General features: G+C 50.7%; 5 protein-coding genes across 5 annotated transcripts; 3 read left to right on the top strand and 2 right to left on the bottom strand.

Moving 5' to 3' along the window:
• The first annotated feature begins 167 nt into the window (after positions 1–167).
• Positions 168–2,640, top strand: PV10_07661 (uncharacterized protein). Its single transcript, XM_016372591.1, has 3 exons — positions 168–451; positions 510–2,168; positions 2,231–2,640. Exons 1-3 carry the CDS (start codon positions 435–437, stop codon positions 2,475–2,477), a joined length of 1,923 nt encoding a protein of 640 aa, XP_016221923.1. The 5' UTR covers positions 168–434; the 3' UTR covers positions 2,478–2,640.
• A 3,596-nt stretch (positions 2,641–6,236) lies between these two features.
• PV10_07662 (uncharacterized protein) lies at positions 6,237–8,140 on the bottom strand. The gene is made up of 4 exons (XM_016372592.1): positions 7,777–8,140; positions 7,382–7,707; positions 6,982–7,318; positions 6,237–6,928 (listed from the first exon to the last, which is right to left on the bottom strand). The coding sequence occupies exons 1-4, from the start codon at positions 7,790–7,792 to the stop codon at positions 6,732–6,734; spliced, it is 876 nt and encodes a 291-aa protein (XP_016221924.1). The 5' UTR covers positions 7,793–8,140; the 3' UTR covers positions 6,237–6,731.
• A 351-nt stretch (positions 8,141–8,491) lies between these two features.
• Positions 8,492–10,012, bottom strand: PV10_07663 (uncharacterized protein). Its single transcript, XM_016372593.1, has 2 exons — positions 9,661–10,012; positions 8,492–9,605 (listed from the first exon to the last, which is right to left on the bottom strand). The coding sequence occupies exons 1-2, from the start codon at positions 9,847–9,849 to the stop codon at positions 8,625–8,627; spliced, it is 1,170 nt and encodes a 389-aa protein (XP_016221925.1). The 5' UTR covers positions 9,850–10,012; the 3' UTR covers positions 8,492–8,624.
• Positions 10,013–10,602: 590 nt separating this feature from the next.
• On the top strand, positions 10,603–12,315 carry PV10_07664 (uncharacterized protein). Its single transcript, XM_016372594.1, has 2 exons — positions 10,603–11,198; positions 11,259–12,315. Exons 1-2 carry the CDS (start codon positions 10,889–10,891, stop codon positions 12,011–12,013), a joined length of 1,065 nt encoding a protein of 354 aa, XP_016221926.1. The 5' UTR covers positions 10,603–10,888; the 3' UTR covers positions 12,014–12,315.
• Positions 12,316–14,428: 2,113 nt separating this feature from the next.
• On the top strand, positions 14,429–16,527 carry PV10_07665 (uncharacterized protein). The gene has a single exon (XM_016372595.1). It carries the CDS (start codon positions 15,173–15,175, stop codon positions 16,325–16,327), a length of 1,155 nt encoding a protein of 384 aa, XP_016221927.1. The 5' UTR covers positions 14,429–15,172; the 3' UTR covers positions 16,328–16,527.
• The last annotated feature ends 1,125 nt before the right edge of the window (positions 16,528–17,652 follow it).

Here is a 17,652-nt window from a genome sequence, read left to right on the forward strand (position 1 = left end):
TGGTGGCGCCGAATAGCCGTGCTTGTTTGGGGGAAGTGGCTGGTAGTGCACCATGGCAAATAATCATTCCCCCTACAACTTTTGTTCGGAAGACCATAGCTTCTTATGACGCATTCTCGACGTCATTGTCTTCAACAACAATTCTTCCACTTCTCCCACGCCAGGACCAAAGTGTTCCTCCAAGAACCTGTTACGCCTGTGTAATTTTGACGCAAGCTCTAGGTCCATTCGTTCTTTGTCTTGGACATGCTCTTCTTTCTCCCCTGCATCTCCTAGCCCCCTTCGCTTAGCTAGCCCCTGCCTTTAACCCTCCCCTCTTCATCAACATCCGACTCGACCATGTTCTTTCGACAAGGCTAGGTTGAAGTCGCCGTCAAGAGCCTCATCTCCTCCTCAGACGCCGTGAGACTTTGGCCCTACGCCCATCTGTCGAAATGTCCTTCATTGACGAGTAATACGATTCATCCATATAGACACAGGAAATTAGGCCTCTAACATAGTTTCAATAGTGATGTTCGACGTGTCGATGCCATCTTGGACAAGTTCCAACTGAATGAAGCCCAAGAACGGTCCGTCTCAGCCGGTGCTCTGGCCGTGGACACTCCGGCTCCTCCCCAAGAAGATGCTCGAACCCTCCAGTTGAAAGCAGTTATTAGAGCCCTCTCCACCACCTCAAGTTCAAGACCCTTATTGCGCCGCTCAAAGGTTCGCGAGTTTCTGGTGCAGGTTGCTAAGAAGAAGGGACAATTGTCGACGGAAGAAGTGTCAGTGGACACCTCCAACCTAGAATGGATAGCTGTAGGCAAGGCCACCATTCAGGTTTATGGCTCGATCCTCAATTCCCTGTTGGACCGCACAATTCCCTTGAGTGAGTCTATCTGGTACTGGGATGACGTACTGTCCTCATATACAAATACCGCACTCTACACCTTTCAGATGTCCCCCATACGGCTGTGGAAACAGTCCAAGGAAGTGTACGCCGACGCTCGGCAACGCTTTAGCTCTGGGTCGAACTTGAGGGCGTCCGCACAACAAGCCACTTGGTCTATCTCGCAAAGTTGGCAGGAGTTTTATAGACTCGTCAGACGCAGCATCAAGGAACGATCTCTTGCTCATGCTCAAAGCCGAATTCTCTCTCCATTCTCCATTGCTCGAATTCAGATCCGACAGAATTTGAACCAAATTACCACTCTACGCAAGACAAGTGCTTGTTCCATTGGCCAATTGGTGCGTGAATGTCTGGTATTTGATGGTGCGCCAGAAGATCGCAAACACGGCGCCTTGCCCCAGTATTCAGCTGCGGAAGAAGAAGACTGGCAAACAACCATTGCCAAGACCGTAAATCTTCTCGCAAATGCGACGAGAGGCGAAGAAGAACACCGAGGTCATGATTCATTAGACCCCAATACTGCCTCGAGTGTCGAAGTTGCTCACGCTCTCATCAAAATCCTTGACACCCACCTTCCTCAGCAAGAGCATAACGCCAATCTCAGGAGAGAACAATACGGCAAGCCTTCAAGATTGATTCGGTACTGGATCCCCGCCGTTGGACTGCTCCTATCTGGGAGCACAATCCTAAGGATATTATCCAACAGGAGAGCGGAAATTGCGCAATGGTTCCGAGATCTAGGCCAGACAGCAATCGACTTTTGGGCCAACTGGGTGGTGGAGCCTGTCACCAGACTGATTGGAACCATTCGGCACGATGAGACTAGTGAAATAGCCATCCAGAGCAGAGACAGTTTACAGGCCGATCGGGACAGTCTGGAACGCATGGTGGTTGACTTTGCGGTACAACATCCCGAGAATGGAACAGCTTTCACTGCGTCTCAAATCAACGAGATTCGCGCCAAAGTGAAGCAAGGTGATCTAACCCCTGTGCTCAAAGCATACGAACGGGAGATGCAGAGCCCTATCAAGAACGCCGTGGCAGGCAATCTGATCCGAACTCTTTTGATCCAGGTTCAGAAAACCAAGGTTGATGTCGAGGTTGCCATTGGTGGAATCGACTCTCTTTTGAAAAGTCAAGAACTCTTATTCGGATTCGTGGGCATTGCACCAGGTGTCGTGATCTCTTGGGCCTTGTTTTCCTGGGTGGCAAACACATTCGGTGGTCGAAGAGGCCTCAAGCAAGGACAGAAGAAAGGCGAGGCACTTCGATTGATTCGGTACATACCTTTCTTCTTCTTTTGAGTCTTTTCCAGACCCCAGCAAACTAACATAAGAACAGCAACATTGACCGGACCCTGACCAACTCCGACCTCGACGATGAAGCCATAATCTCCGAGGAGAACCATGGATTACTTTTATGTGAAACACATCTTTTACGACAGCGGGCTGCTCTCGTCTTGCCAAAAACCGTCCGGAGAGAGTTTCTGGAAGATTTGGATGATCTACTCGATGTCAAGGGTGGAGTTCATCGACAGATCAATACACTTCGCAGGATAGAATGGGCGTATGCTAAGTGGCTGCAATGAGTAATGAGCATAGAGCCACCTTGATACTACCTAGGTCTATACGAATACGCTTTGAAACTAGATCTCCCTTCCAAGCGTGATCTCTTCTGAGCAATTGTGTTTGATATCTGAGAGCTTGGAGCAGATATAGAGTAGAATCTAGACCATGTAGTCTGAATTACAAGATAGTGTTTACATCATGATGCTACAAACAAATAGCCTCGGCCACCACAATTTCTCCTCACGGCGGCCGTCAGAATAGCCGGCAGGACCAAATACATACGGAGTAGTATAGTCTAAGTAATTTGATTGATATCAGGCTTCAAGGACCAGTCAAGTGACCAGGTGATATACAACCAGCTCATTGAAAGAATACGAAACCATCTCACCCAAGTAAGTCGCCACCAGGGAATCAGCATCAATCATCAATCATCAATCATGTCAGTCGATTCCGAGGACGCAAAACCACCGAGAATGAAACTCATTTACCACCCTCGTTCACCATTTGCACGGATGGCCTACATCATGGCAATCGAACGGCACATGTCGGAACTCGTCTCGTTCCAAAAAGTCGTTGTCGCACCCGTCCAGTACGAAGGCTGGAGCACACACAATGAACTAGTTGGCAAATACAATCCTAGCAACAAGATTCCCTGCCTGATTCTAAACCCAAACTCGGGCAATAACGACAGTACCAGCGACATCTCCACCGAACAAGCCATCTTCGACAGTCGCGTCATCTGCGAATACTTTGATTCTTTCAGTCCAGAATACTCCCTCTCCCAAACTAATCACGCATCTTTCTTCAGCGACAAAACCCTCCTCGCCGCCGTGAATGGCGGCATCGATGCCGAGATCCTCGTCGTTTACGAAGAGAGACTTCGTGCCGAGAAAGGAATCCTCTATCCTGAATGGGTCACCGGTATGAGACAGAAAGTCTTCCGTGCGGTCGACTATCTCGTCCGTGCGGTTCAGACTGGACGGTTGAGGGTTCGAGGACAGAATCAATCGGTTAGTACCGGTGAGGTTGGAGCGGCTGTTTTCCTGGCATTTCTTGATGCGAGAGGGTTGGAGTGGAGGAAGAGGAGAGATGGGTTAGGGACTTGGTTTGATGAGACTTGGGTTAGGAGGGTGAGTTTTGTGAATACAGATCCTGGTGCTGATGATTGGGTGTCTGGCGTGCCTGGGCCGCTGGGGAGGAGTCATCTATAGGACTTGATGGTGTAGAAGTTGGCAAGTACTTACTGTAGATCAGTTCGGTTTATGAATGGATGAAGAAGGGATCTCTGGCAGCTCGGTAGGCAATGATAGCGGCAGAGGAAGGAGATCACCCATGTGAATGGTACAGCCTTGCAGACAACAGCACTCTAAACCAGATGTTGTCAATTCCGAAGTAAGATACCTATCTTCCCGTTCGAATGATCAGTTCCATGTGCTCAAGTCCTAAACCCACATCAGATTCAAGTCCTGTGAGCAACGATGGTCAGCAGACCGCCCATTCATGTGCATGCATGAGACTTCGAGATAGAACCCCCGTAGTTGTTGTAGTCGTAGTACCCGCCTCTCTCATGAGGTCACTTCGACATCCTTCTTGGGTATTTTCAGCCCTAGCATCTTACTTTATTCCTCAGTGAGTCTCCAATTTTGCCGCGTCCGCAAGCTGTTCCAAGGACCCTTCCTTTAGCGCTTCCTTAGGTGTATAAGGAGATGGTTCCAAAACCTCCCAGGGAGGGAGACAAGGAATACCACAAGCAAGGCCTTCCTTGTCTTCTTCCTTCGGTGCATGCTTGTGCTCTTCCTTATCTTCTTCCTTGGGCGCCAGCTTATGCTCTTCCTTGTCTTCTTCTTTGGACGCTTCTTTGGATAGATCAGGAGTAAGACCAGCGGGTCCCAAAGAAAAATGGCAACCAATACCAAAGCCAGACACTTTCTTGTCTTTCTCCTGAGGAGCTTTCGTATCTTCTTTCTTGGCCGCTTGCTTCAGTTCTTCCCCAGGACTTTCCATTTCCGCAACTTGTTCCTTCAAGTCAATAATCCCCTCATGAGCCTCCGTACTGACTGGAATATCCTTGTCGCTCGAATGATCATCCACTTGACTTTGCTGGCTTTGGAGTAATTGTTCACTTTCCTCATCGAAATTTGGAATTTGAGGATCCAGGACTTCCACGTATTTTTCTGGACATTTCTCCGTGACCATATTGAGAAAGTCGTACACGTCCTGCTGAGCTGTCCCGGGTGGTGGAAGGAATTTGGTGCTCGACAAGACCTTCCATCCTGGAGGAACATCAATTTTGGACAGGATGTCCTTCAAAGCTTCAGCTTCCATAGTAGCTTGCAAGTCCGCATGCCACTGTTTGAGGAAAGATTTCAAACGCCCGTTAGAGGCACCCTCGGAGCTTCTCACTCCGGTGAGCGCTGCAAATAGATGGAAATACGCTGCCTGGTCCTCATTGCTTCGATCAGGATGAGCACTACACATAAACTCCTCTGCGTCGTCTCGAAGCTTGCGGAGATTTTCTTTGTCTTTAATCAATTCCATGTCATTGAGCACTGTCACCAGACCACCTCGTTCTTCGGCTTCTTGGTTAAACGTGTCCGCTGTCATGGTCCGAACATTTACGCCCTCTTGGTTGAGCTTTTCAAACAAGGCTGCGACGTCTTTGCCAATGAAGGTGCACATTCTGAATATGTTGTTGCCAAGATCAATCAAGATCCAACCTCCGTAGGACTTTTCGCAGTAAGTGTTATTCTTTTCTGGCGGAAACGGCATGATCGCCCTCCCTGAGTCCGGCAGACGCCCGATGGCTGCGTAGGCCACCAGTAGCTCCATATCAATTGCAAAGAATCTCAAATTGCGGACCGAGACCTGCGAATGATTAACGAAAATGATGGGTTTACGATCGTGAAGAGCACACTGAAGAACATAGTCTGGACTGAAAGGCGCAACCTTGATATAAGCAGTGTACGGAGCAGGCGGGGGCTTATTGGTTTCGAGAGGGCTCTGGAGAGATTCGCAGTCTCGATAATGCAGCCGATACCTGGAGAACATGGGTTCTCTGCACATTGGGCATGTAATGGCAAGAGGTCCACGACATCCTCTTGTGCCTTTGTTCAAATGAAACTCCAGTTCCAACCACTGGAGAAAGCAGGACGCAGGCCAAGCGTTGTTACATGAGCCGTTGGCGTGGACAATAATTTCACCGTCTTCGCCCATGTCACCGTAACACCATATACAACGTGAATGCTCACGTGGTCCACGGCCCCGTTGGAGTTTCCACGAGGTCGAAAGGAGGTTGATGAGGCGGATGAGGTTCATAGCCTTGGATCGGTCGAAGCCGGCGTGCTCAGGAGGCTCGTCCGTGATGGGAGGCGTAAGTAGGTTGGTATCCATGGCTAGATTTAGGATTTGGGCACAATTGAAGATTGCTAGTCGGAGGCGATTATCAGGTGTCTGTTGGCAGAAACAAGTCTTCCGTCTCAGGACGGACCAAAGATGGGTAATGCGAGCAAGAGAGAGAGGTATTGCCGACCTTCAAGAGTAGATGAAGTTGAGATCTGAGATGGTGATAGAAGGAGGTGGAAGAAGCGAGTGAAGGTGTTACATGGATAAGAGGTTGTTATAATAAGTGGTTGAATGAACAGGAGACTCTGATGTCCACGTGGGAGCAGCAAAGGTCGATTTGTTTTGTACAACCCACCTTGAAAGGGAAGGAACAGCCCACTTTGACGATCTGGCAACAACCCCTGACGATTGGGAGGCGCCTGCTTCCTGAATTTCTTCTGAGAAACCTGATTTATTGGTCAACACTTGACGAGTAAACACGGAGAAACAAAAACACAATAGATAGATGGGTGCTAGGAGGCTATTTTGCTGCTAATCCATGTTACTCAGAGACCAATGGAGAACAACCTAAATTAACTCGAGCGGTCTGGGCAACCAGATACTGCAGATGGCGTGAGTGCTGGCCATCGTCCAAAAAGTCAAACCGCCCCAACGCCTGCCTCATTTGCTGAGTCCAGAGTCTGCGAAATATGCCACGCTGCTCCAATCATTGAAAATGCAGTGCTGAAACTCATTAGACGAACTGCAAAGCAAGCCTCTTAACTCATGCCTCCTGTGGCTTCCATGATTCAACGAATGAGATCAGAACCTTGAACCCATGCCAGCAATGCTGCCATACCTTCAATGTAACCACCTCACCACCACTTGCAGCTCAATACTTCCCCGGCGTATCAATACCCATGCATGCTGCCCGGTTAGCAAGGCATTGAGACCTAGTGGTCATCAAGAAGAGGAGCGCGTTCACGGTCCTCACCGACAACAGCACCTTCTTGGCGTGCTTCCCTGCCTTGGCCAAACCATTGTGGGGCTCCAATGAAGAGAGAACCGAAGAAGAGTAGTACAGCAATAATAAAGGCAAAGATCCATTGGAATGCAATCACATGCGTCTCCAGCTGGGCAATGGCAAGAGCTGTGCACTGGCATCAGCATGGTTTCGACGAGAGGTAGTGATCGGTGGCTTACCTAGCGCGAGGATTGACAGCTCGATGCCAATAGTATAGTCCTTGTATGTGAGTAGGAAAAATGCCCCCAAGACGAGGATGCCCCAGATGAAGATATTGGCCACAATTCTCGCAGGGAGACTCCTTGCATTGACTGCTGCAGCCCCGTTCCAAAGAATGGCAATATAAGTCCAAGCAAGAGGTGCCGAGACGATAGGGATATGAACAAAGCGTGGAGTGGTGGGATGGCGGAAGTAGAGGAGGGTCAGGTTGAAAAGGTTGACAATGAGGAGGATTTCACCCTGCCAGAAAAAGCCGCGGACCCAGAGAAGAATGAAACCGAAGCTGAGGAGATTGTGCTAGAAACAATGGTCAGAATTTTGGTGACGATGGCATGTCAGGGTATAGCTATGAAAACCTACCAGGATAAAGTGGCTTCCCACGTTGGCTGCACTAGTGACAAATGTCTGGTCGGCAGAGTAGAGATATCTGACATAGTGTGCCTGCAAGATCAAGACCACGACCCAGTAAATGCTGACCACGATTGAATTCAAGCTGAAGGGGGTAGCTCGGTGGTTGTTCTGGCCCCAGATGGTGTGGTAGTTATGGTGGTGGTGGTGATCTTCAGGGCGTCTAAAGGTGTAGTAGACACCGGCAATAACGAGGAGTAGCCATGAGACCACAGTGAGGATCTTGTAGGCGATGAGGTTTCGGCTTGAGAATTCCTCTCGTTTGGCAAAGGGGTTGTCTAGAGGCGACATCAGTGGAAATTTGGGAATGAAATGGGAGGGGGGAAGCGAGCGCTGATGTCACATACAATTTCTGGCCGGCATCTTGGGAAGCCAGTACTCAGGCAGCAGTCTACAGAGATTTGACTCTGGTTGCCGTACGTATAGAAGGTGTAGATAGCTCTCTGTCTGCTAGAAGAGTGACCTTGAGAAGGTGGCGAAGAATGAATAGTTGGAGAGGAAAGTCGAAACGCTTGCCTCGGGTAGACAGTGGGAGGATGTTGTCAGTAGAAGAGGCTGGGTCCGGTGTCGTCTTTCAACGATAATGAAAACGCAATTTGTTCTCGTGATGCCTGGACAGTACGTAGTAGTGAAGAATTGAAGGACAGATCAAGGCCCAAGCTATTGTCAAAAAGGACTGGTGGCTCAAAGTGTGGAGGAGGTCAAGTCGAGATGAGTGGTTCGCAGGTGAAGAGTGTCTTGTTTGCTGCATCAATCCCAGCAGCTCTGGCATGGCGGTGCAGGAGGAAGGTGCTCAAGCTTATTGCAGCCATTGGCTCCTTCTCAGTTCCCCTTTGTCCTCACTCCACCACAGGCCCAGAAACAGCTGTTTAGTGGAAGGCACGCACGGTGGCTCGTTATCTCCTGTGAGGGAATCGCGGGGAAGGATGACGTCACTTGTGCACACGGCGCCACGACTGCCAGCCGCTTGTTGCATCTCTTGATTGGCACCTTCCAGGCCCAGCTTCGGATCGGATTATTTATGCGGACAGGATACAGTACTCCGTATATACAGTACATACCCATGCTTATACAGTACTCCGTAGATCAAAGTCCGCCGCAGGAAGATGACTAAGAAATGATCAAAGCAAATCACAGAGTCGCTGGATATATATTCAGAACAGAGATCCAAAACTATTTACCTGGCACCATCTAATCATAGTTTGGCAAATGCTGCCTCATAGGCAAATCCCAGCGTCATCTTTGCATGTTGCAACATATGATCAAAGCTCAGATACTTGATGACATCGTCGGTGGTGTGGATCTTCTTGTCCGAATATTCAAAATCCGACTCGATGACAAACGCTGACGGGAATCCGTACTTGCTAGCCGAGGCATGGTCGGAGCAGGCGTAGCCACATTTGGTCAGGGTGTAAGGGATGTCGCAGTAGGTGGTGATGATCTCCTTGATGAACTCGGTCAACTCGGGACTCACAAAGTCAGTGATGACTCCAACAGACTCGGGCTTGCCGTGAGCCAATGTCTGCTCGACGTAGCCTGTCATGTCTTGTTGTATCATAGCTTTGACCTCCTTTCCGCTTTCGAAGTACGATTTGAAGATGGCCTGACTTCCCAAGAGGCCTCCTTCTTCCGCCGAATACCAGTGGAACTCGATCGTGTTCTCTGCCTGGCCTGTGACAATGTCATCGCTATGGAGGAGTGCAGTCAGTGCCTCGAGGATGGTGACTGTCCCGCTGCCGTCGTCATCGGCTCCAGGAGCGGCAAGAATGGAGGGGAGGAACATGTTGATGCTGTCAAGATGGGCACCGATGACCACGGTGTGATTTGTCTTGCCGGGGAAGCGTGCGATTATGCTGAATTGACCCCACGGGTGGTGAAAGTGATGCAGACTGGCGTTGTGTTGAAATGCCCCCGAAGCATTGACCACATCGTGAATTGTGTCAAACAGCCATTGCGCAGCATCAATTCCGTATTGACTCTTGTAGTAGCGGGTGTGGAATGAAGTCAGTCCTTCCAAGTGTTTTTGTAGGCTCTTCTTATCCAGGTGTTCACTCAGGGCTCTGACCGTCTTGTTGTGGGCAGTTTTGGAGGGGTATTTCACCGAAGCTTTAGACTGCATGTCAACGAAAGGATATGTATGTCCGGACTCAGTGATGTCCATGAACTTTCGACCGTCCTAAGAGGGGAGTTAGGTTGACAATCCTAGAGAGTCTCTGGAGTTCAACACCTACCCTCAACAATGCCCATTTATCGTCCTCAGTTATCCACCGAGTCTCACCAGGAGACAATTCGACCAAGTATCGGTCCGAAATGAGTGGCTCTTCATGTTTGAGAGGGCTCTGCTTGTGGAACGGGGAAGTGATTGACAGCGCCGAGGTGAGCGTCGCCAGACTCAAGCACAGCTGGATGAAGTATTTCATAATGAGCGAATCATTAACTTTACGAAGAACCTCAGATATCACCTGGGATTGTCAGGGTGGATTGAGAAGTAAGGAAGTTAAAGGATGGAAAGGCTGAAGTGTGTATTCCGTAAACAACGCAGACAGAAGGATGAAGTTTACAACTGCTTAAGACGATTGATCTCAGGCGAGGATGTCATGGGCTGCAAGTGGCTGGGGCTCCAGCCTGTGTGCCTCTTTATGGTTTGGTGGGGTTCGAAGTTTCACAAGGTGCTCTTCTGCCCCCTCGGCCTCGTTAGTGGCACCAGGAACCGGAGTTTTAGGAGGCACAAGCGCCTAATCTGTGGGGGACCAACCAACTATTGTAAGCTTTGACACTTGCAGTCAATAATGGAACTCGCGTGTTTGCCATGCGATAACGACGATAACGAGTCGACAGCACTGGGAGCCAGCTCCTGGCATGAGTCACTCATCAAGAGTGAGTATACAGATGCCTCTCTCCATGACAATCACGATAGAAGAGCAAGCCATCAAATTCCCTCCCTATATCATTATGCAAAATTGCTCCCAGTGATGTTCCAGTTTCTTATTTCAGACGTGTCTTGACTCACTCATGGGCCAAACTCTTGCTATCATTCGCCGGGTTCAGAAGAGGCCCAGAGTCATGACTCCAACAGCAAATGTCGATTATCTTGTAGGGTTGGAGAGCCGCCGATCGGCCCACAATGCCGGCCGAGTTGCACCCTCTTTGACCCTCCAGCAGTGAAATCCCCAAGAAAGGCGCCCCGAGTCCCTCCTCACGCATATCAGACGAACAGCTGCTATCTTGTCACCATCTCCATCTACCCGGCTTTCGACATCTTCTCATCTCATTCCATTTGCCTTCTGGGTTGTCTCCTTTCTATATAGATTTCTTCTTTCTTTTCTGCCAAGGTTTCAGTCCCTGGTGTTTGCATTTCGGTGAGCAAAGGAGATCGCAGCTGCATCAAACGCCGTCCTTATCGACTCGCCACCCACGGACGCGACAACTACTCATCTTAGCACCTTCCAACCGTCCAACATGCCTATCGTTCCCATAATGATTCCGGCAGCATCTGAGCCTCCCCAGGCCAGCAGCCCGCCCTCGATGGGGGATCTTCCCACCGCGATGGGAGATGTCTCATTGCAGCGGACGTCGCCTCCTCGACCCGTCATGGGCACATCGATACGCATCTCTGTTCCTCTCGACTCGACTCCAACAAAGTCGATCCGCGGGGTCCAGAACTCTCTTTCTGCAGATCGCAAGATCATGCGCCGCGACAGCATGGACCGACGCGAGGCTCTGCTCAAAGGCAAGGAAGGTTCACGTCAGCGACGACGATGGGAGAATGGTATTGATGCGAAGTATATCTACCCTCCGAGTGCACTCATCTAATCGTCCGTGTTTGCAGATCGTCTGTTGTCCAATCCCTGGGCACAACCACCGCTACCTAGCGACTGGGAAGTGCGTCCGACGTATCCGCAACGCACGGTGCCCTACTATCTAGCACCATTGTGGGACGCGGCCGAATTCCAACGGGCAGTGGAATCGAACCTCAAAGGCCGCAAGAACAGCACACGCAACCGCGGCAAGCGGACCGGAGTTCACAAGGGGATGAATCCAATGGAAGAGGCAGCGGCCAACATTCCCAAGGAAGTGCGGGCTCGACTGAAGCGAGCCAAAGCTGCCAAAGGTCTGCTGCAGGATCTGGAAGAAGACGTGCGGTCTTTTGTGCAAAGATGGAATGCCCGCGAGACTCGACTGCGTGAGCAAGGCTTGCAGGACATCCCATTGGCCAGTGACAGCGAAGAGGACGACGAGATTGTCTTCATCGGTCGAAACGGTGCCATGCACGACTCTCCAGGACGTAAGCAGAGGGAGGGGTTGGACGGCGGATGGGATCAAGACGGTACCATCAGCAAAGAGAAGATGATCTTTGATGGCCTGGACAATGACAAAGGAGCCGCGTTTGCCCGCTGGCTCGTCCACTGTGTGGGCAGCTACTACGGCCTGAGGACGTGGAGTGTGACTCGCGAGGTTCAAGGCGCGGAGAAACGGAGAGAAGCGTACGTCGGAGTCGACACACGCGCACGAGGTTTCATGGGCCGCGCTGTCGAAGTTGGCCGCGAAGTCGAGCTTCCGCGTCCTCTCTGGGGAATGGTCTAGGCAGCGACCATTCTTACCCGGCTTCTATCCACGGCTTCTTTAGTTCTTCTTCTCCTTGTCTTGCTCCATTCCCCCTTTACCCTATAGAATCACTGCATCTCTGCAGAGTTTCGCATCAGGCTACCAGAGACCCGGCACAGCATAGCATCGGTCCATCACTTGTCGACCGTGTCACACAACCCCGGATTTTGCACAGTCTGATAATCGTACAACATCGAAACTACTCCGTGCCATGTCGTGTTTGCTTTCCTGGTACTACTGTATCCCTCGATAAAACCTAAACATGTACTTGGCAATGTGACCTCGTGATACGACGAGCACGGCTTGAGATCTCACTCATGCCACCGGCTCCTCTTTATACTGACTCTGGTCTCACACCATCATGATGGAGGATGCAACGAGTAACGACTCATGAGATAGACTTCAAGAGCACACCATCATCGACTCTGGACTACAGAAGAGGCTGTATTAATTTCTGCGACCAAATGTGTTCGGTGCTACTCATGTTCACCATGCACCTTTGATCACGGCCTGTTGGTCAATCTCCTCTTACCAAGGGACACACTGCCCGGACCTCAAACCCTGAAACTTACTCTCATATGACTAGGCCCCCGAGCTATGGTGAACTCTATCAAAATATGCCGGATCATATCGCCACCAATGACAAATTTTCATTGCTGTTGAATTTTGATAAAGACGCCCCCAACGGCGGGCCGAGCGAATCAAGACATTGCTTGATCACAGGATATGCCAAATAGTGTGGGATCTAGACTGTCTCCGTTGGAGCGCATGCGTTTCTTTTGAATATCTTGGTTCTCGTGGGGTTGGCCGCCACATCTGGCCCGAAAAAATGTGTACATCCGCATTGTCACATGGGCACAATGTCGAGGAGGCCACGCTCACAAGCTAAGTTTCGCAACGGCCGAGTTTTTCATTTGACACCAATGCACAGTGAGGATCGATGGGTATGGTTTGCTGGTTAATCTGGCAGCTAGGGGGTCGAAGCCTGTGGCCGAACTTCCAAGGACCAGGGTTTTGTGGAGAAAGCTCACTGTGAGATGCGATTAGGGACAAGTCAACATGTCGGAGCTGTCTGGGGTAACCTATGGTGTTCCTAGTTGCTATCTCACGAATAGGAACGGCGTTCAGAGGTGATGCTCGAGTTTTTGGTGTAGGTGGAAGAATTGGGTTTGTACAGGTTGTTTTGTCGTGGAGCCCAAGTTAAGGCGACGGGAGCCAGAGCGAGCCGATCAAGGGCCGGCCCTTGCTAGAAGCTCCGGGCCCCAGTTGGCGCATTGACGATCGTGTCTTGAAATGTGTTTAGTGCGTCAAACTCGGGTGGCACCAATGTGGCTTCCACAGGGCCTGAGAGAATTCCACCACTGAGGTTTTCTAAGGGCTGCTTGGGTATCTGCGCAGGAACTCTCATGCAAACCAGAGCGTGGCAAGTGCTTGACCTAGACATGGGAAAGTTGGTCGGGGAATGACAGAGGACGGCTCGAGCCGCAGTTCAGACGAGGGATGTCTGTTGCTGATCGAGATGGCGCGAGCTAATTCTGATGTAAGGGGACGACAATTCTGCCGAGGCTCGAGCGATTCGTTGAATGATAATGCCTCATGCCTGCTGATTATGATTGTAGCAATGTCTGACTGAGCGAGGTCAAAGCATTTGCCATGACACATCGGCTACAGCACAACTCGACGAGGACTTACTGTAGGGTCAGTCGTATGCTGCCCAAGCGGCCCCAAGGTCCAGTGGCACCGAACTCGGTTCATGGGCGGGTGCGACTCGAACTCTCGAACACGGCCGTTTGGCCTTATTGGTATTCAAGCCTAGAGGAAGGCGGCGGCGGCTTACGCTTTGGATAGCCCAAGGATTGAGAAGCACGAACTCATGTTCATCACTCAAGGTGAGACACGGATTGGAGGTAGGGACGTGCAGAGATGCATAAATCAGTGCGACGTATAGGAGATTAAGAAGAAATTGATGCTGGGAAGAGAGACGAATAGTGAATTGCCACGCATGCAGGCAGAAGAGTACGAGGAGGGGTCGAGTAAGATGTGGGTGGAAGAAGAGGGTCGAGACGGCGACTGACAGGAGGGCCTACTTCTAAAAACGGTGGTCTGACAAGTCCATGTTAAAAGCGCATTTCTGGAGCGTGGGGAGTAACAACCCCCAACTCATGAAGCCAGTTCGTTGATAAGCAAGTGTCTGACATCACAAAAAGCGCCCTGAGGCCTCTCTGGGCCCCTCGTGACCCCCCGTGACCCCTCTTCATTGATGCCCAAAGCCACACAAATTCCTCATCTGGCAGCACAAGTGCAGGGCCGCAACTGCCTCAGATTCCAACACGATGAGCCAATAACAGTCACTTTTTCATCTTGAGAACTTTTCATCAACCCTGCCTTGGTTTTTCGCCTGCTAGACTTTACATCTGGTTCCTTTGATTTGCTCGCCATTCCAATGGCAAACCAAGTGTGGGAGGAAGACGAAGACGGCGTGGGTCACTCAGATGGTGCATTTGCTTGCTCACTGCTCCGAGATGCTCACGCGATGGGTGGCATGGTGTTCTCATCCACCAGTCCCAAGGCCTTTTCGCTCGCTTACTAAAGACAGCTCGCGCCGTGCCAGTCCGCTTCCCCGAGCAGCAATCGGCTGAGATGACCTTGTCTTTTTAGTCTGGCTCGCAGAAACGCCGTGGCCCCTTCCCGAAGCCATGCGCCCCAGGGACGCGGGTGTCTCCGGCCGGGTCCATGGTAGTCTCTCCTTCTGTCTGCGTACGAAAGGCAACGAACAGAGGGTTTCAAGGTAGGGCCTTCGAACACCATTGCTGCGCCATCATCCATTCACCACGCAGGTCACCTCCCATGGCCACCCAACGGAGAATGTCCCCCATGCATCGGCTTGGACACAATTCCAACTTGTCGTGGAGTGACTGTATCATTTGTTTTTGGCCTCGACACCAATCGATATGAAATCCTCGACCATTTGCTTCTGTTATACTTTGCAGATAACCTCGTTCTCCCCTTGCACAGGTTTTCATTCCATTTTTTGGTCCTAATTTGATCATTTAAACACCCCATCTCCATCCTGTTGTATAACATTATTCTGCTTGACATCTCCAATACTTCTTCCCCACCATCATCTTCCAAGGTACCATGCCTGAAGTGCAACACGTTAAGCGAGTCTGGCATAAAGGATCTACCACATCTTCGAGCTCCACTTCATCCACCCCCAGCCACAGATCTGGCAGCTCTCGCCATTCTCAATACACAGCAAACACCTCTTACAGCGACTTCAAAGCCGAAGCCAAGTATTCGAAAGGCTCACCAACCCAGAAATACAACCCACAGCCTGAGGTCAATCCTCGGAGCTCATGCGAAACATATGCCTCCACCACGGTGGATGAATGCGAGGACAGCTACCATCAAGTTGGAATCTGCCCACCGTTGCGGGCTCGATGTTACAAGCCCGATGCGGTGGCAGCGACATCTTGCGAATTCAGCCAACTCTTTCCATCAACACGAAGGCTGCTAATCCAACATGACGATACCAGCCTCGACGGCAACCTCAACTTGAGAGTGGACACCGAGGTGCCTGCGGGAAGGGGACACATGATGAAGGTGACTTTGTTCCATCTGAAGATGAACGACTTGAGTGAACGCCAATTCTCTCTACGTCGATATCAGCGTGCATCAGGTCGGGAAGTCTGCAACTCCAAACGGAAATATCTGAAGCCTGCCACCAGGCCATCGATATCACCCAGAAAGCTATCGTTGACGAATGTTCTAACCAAGATGAGCCTCAAGTCACTGGCGGTGAAGCCTCGCGCCAAGGTGGTGCACGAACCTTGTGACAGTGAGTCCGAGGACGAGTTTGACTTTTCTTCGGCCGAGGTCAAGGCAACTATCCCAACCAAGGTGATCAGACTGGAGTTTTCGAATTATGCTCAGGTGGAGTTGGAGAGAAATGAGAGAAGCGAACGGTCAATGTATGACTTTGAGTACTGGGGAGAGCAGTTTTCGTGGAGGCGGAATATGATCGAGGACGACGAGGACGACGAGGCCGTCTTCTCGTTGGACCTGGTCAATGTGGCGACCGGAGCGTGCATTGCACACATCATTCCGGACAAGATTTCAAGGGCACAAGAGCGAGAGGAGGCGCGTCAAGGAAGCTGGGTGCCTCCATGCAGCATGAGGATTACAGAAAAGAGGATGCCGAGTGACCTGGGAGATGTCATTGTGGCAACGGGGCTACTGGCATTGACAGACGACTGTATTCGGGGTCGTTGGCGGGAAGCTCACCGCTTGTAAAAAGAAAGGGATTATGGGACGAAGGCATGAAACACATCATTTTTCATGGGCGGCGTTGGACCAGCGGATTGGGGACAAGTTTGCCTGTTCAAGGCGTAACACAGGAAGTGGGCGGTGTGTCTGAAGGACGATGCTTCAAGGCATCGCTGCATCGATTGAGGATAATTTTGTATAGAATCGATCAAAGGATGCTGCACCTATGTTTCCCTTCCTATTCTGGGAGAAGTCATGTCGGACATGGCGGATGCACCTAGAGTCATACCACGGGAGTCATGCCTAGAACAAGGGTCGAGCATTACTCTAACCAGAGAGAGAGCTCTGACTCGTGCTTGTAGTCCGAAGCTAGATAGACTGGGCGTGCTTGACTTGATATGGAACGAGTTAACCCGTAACATACCATGGTTGCACTGGTGCTTTGGATACTAGTCCTTTTGGGGGCTGTTCAGGCCACATTAATGTGGACACGATGCCGTCCTCATGCCTGGTGAGCTTCCGTGAAATAGACCGGCATGGCCGCGGCTTACAGATCTCACTTGGCCCGTCCAGTGGGTGTCCCCCACCACAAGGGACTATGGATATGTACTGCGACTTACCTTTGAGGTACTTTGTCACCCCAATAAGGACGACGGTTGTCACTTGGAAATGCACCATGGCTTCCGGTTGCTTTTGCTGCCCAACAAACGAAAGGATTGTAAGATACTAACATATTTCCATACATAATAGAGCTACCAATCAGCCTACGAGTGGTCAGACCCGGCGATTGTCATCCGTCCATGTTTTGAAGGAGGCAAGAAAAGGAAAACAAGGGACCATCGGGGAATGGGATGGGATGGCATGAGATGGCATGGCATGGCATGGCTACAGGTTAGAGGCCGTATGAGAATGGATCTAGTCAAGGCGACTCCTGCCACCGGCAATATCCACAGGCGAACGTACGCACTTGCCAGAATTGGTTCACAGACGATTCGAGAGGAAGGAACTTTACGGCAACGCAGGCACACAGGCAGATCTCGAGGCAAGAGCGAAGGTGAAAGATGCAGGTGCAAGTGTAGGTGCTGAGGTGCAGAATACAAGGCAGGAAGGAGCAGACCACGAACCAACCGAGGGGAAGGAGGGGGAAACAGGCCAAAGGGAAAGAGCCAACGACTCCTTCGGTCGCCTCAAGTCGGATATTTTCCCATCACCAACTTGTCCGTCTTGACATGGCACGCGTGGTCTGGTCCAGCATTAGACACGAATGACTAGGTTCAAGTTCGTCCAGCGACGTCAACAACAAGCATTACACTACTACATCAAGTGGGCAGAACAAACGATGAGTTATTTGT

This window comes from Exophiala mesophila (genome assembly GCF_000836275.1).
Source record: "Exophiala mesophila strain CBS 40295 unplaced genomic scaffold supercont1.5, whole genome shotgun sequence".
Classification (NCBI taxonomy): domain Eukaryota; kingdom Fungi; phylum Ascomycota; class Eurotiomycetes; order Chaetothyriales; family Herpotrichiellaceae; genus Exophiala; species Exophiala mesophila.

Coding starts and splice junctions, on each gene's coding strand:
- PV10_07661 (XM_016372591.1), top strand. Junction 2,169..2,230: donor GAGGCACTTCGATTGATTCG/GTACATACCTTT, acceptor ACATAAGAACAG/CAACATTGACCGGACCCTGA.
- PV10_07662 (XM_016372592.1), bottom strand. Junction 7,319..7,381: donor TGGGAAGCCACTTTATCCTG/GTAGGTTTTCAT, acceptor CATTGTTTCTAG/CACAATCTCCTCAGCTTCGG. Junction 6,929..6,981: donor GCTGTCAATCCTCGCGCTAG/GTAAGCCACCGA, acceptor GCCAGTGCACAG/CTCTTGCCATTGCCCAGCTG.
- PV10_07663 (XM_016372593.1), bottom strand. CDS start 9,849: ATGAAATACTTCATCCAGCTGTGCTTGAGTCTGGCGACGCTCACCTCG. Junction 9,606..9,660: donor ATAAATGGGCATTGTTGAGG/GTAGGTGTTGAA, acceptor CTCCCCTCTTAG/GACGGTCGAAAGTTCATGGA.
- PV10_07664 (XM_016372594.1), top strand. CDS start 10,889: ATGCCTATCGTTCCCATAATGATTCCGGCAGCATCTGAGCCTCCCCAG. Junction 11,199..11,258: donor GCGACGACGATGGGAGAATG/GTATTGATGCGA, acceptor CCGTGTTTGCAG/ATCGTCTGTTGTCCAATCCC.
- PV10_07665 (XM_016372595.1), top strand. CDS start 15,173: ATGCCTGAAGTGCAACACGTTAAGCGAGTCTGGCATAAAGGATCTACC.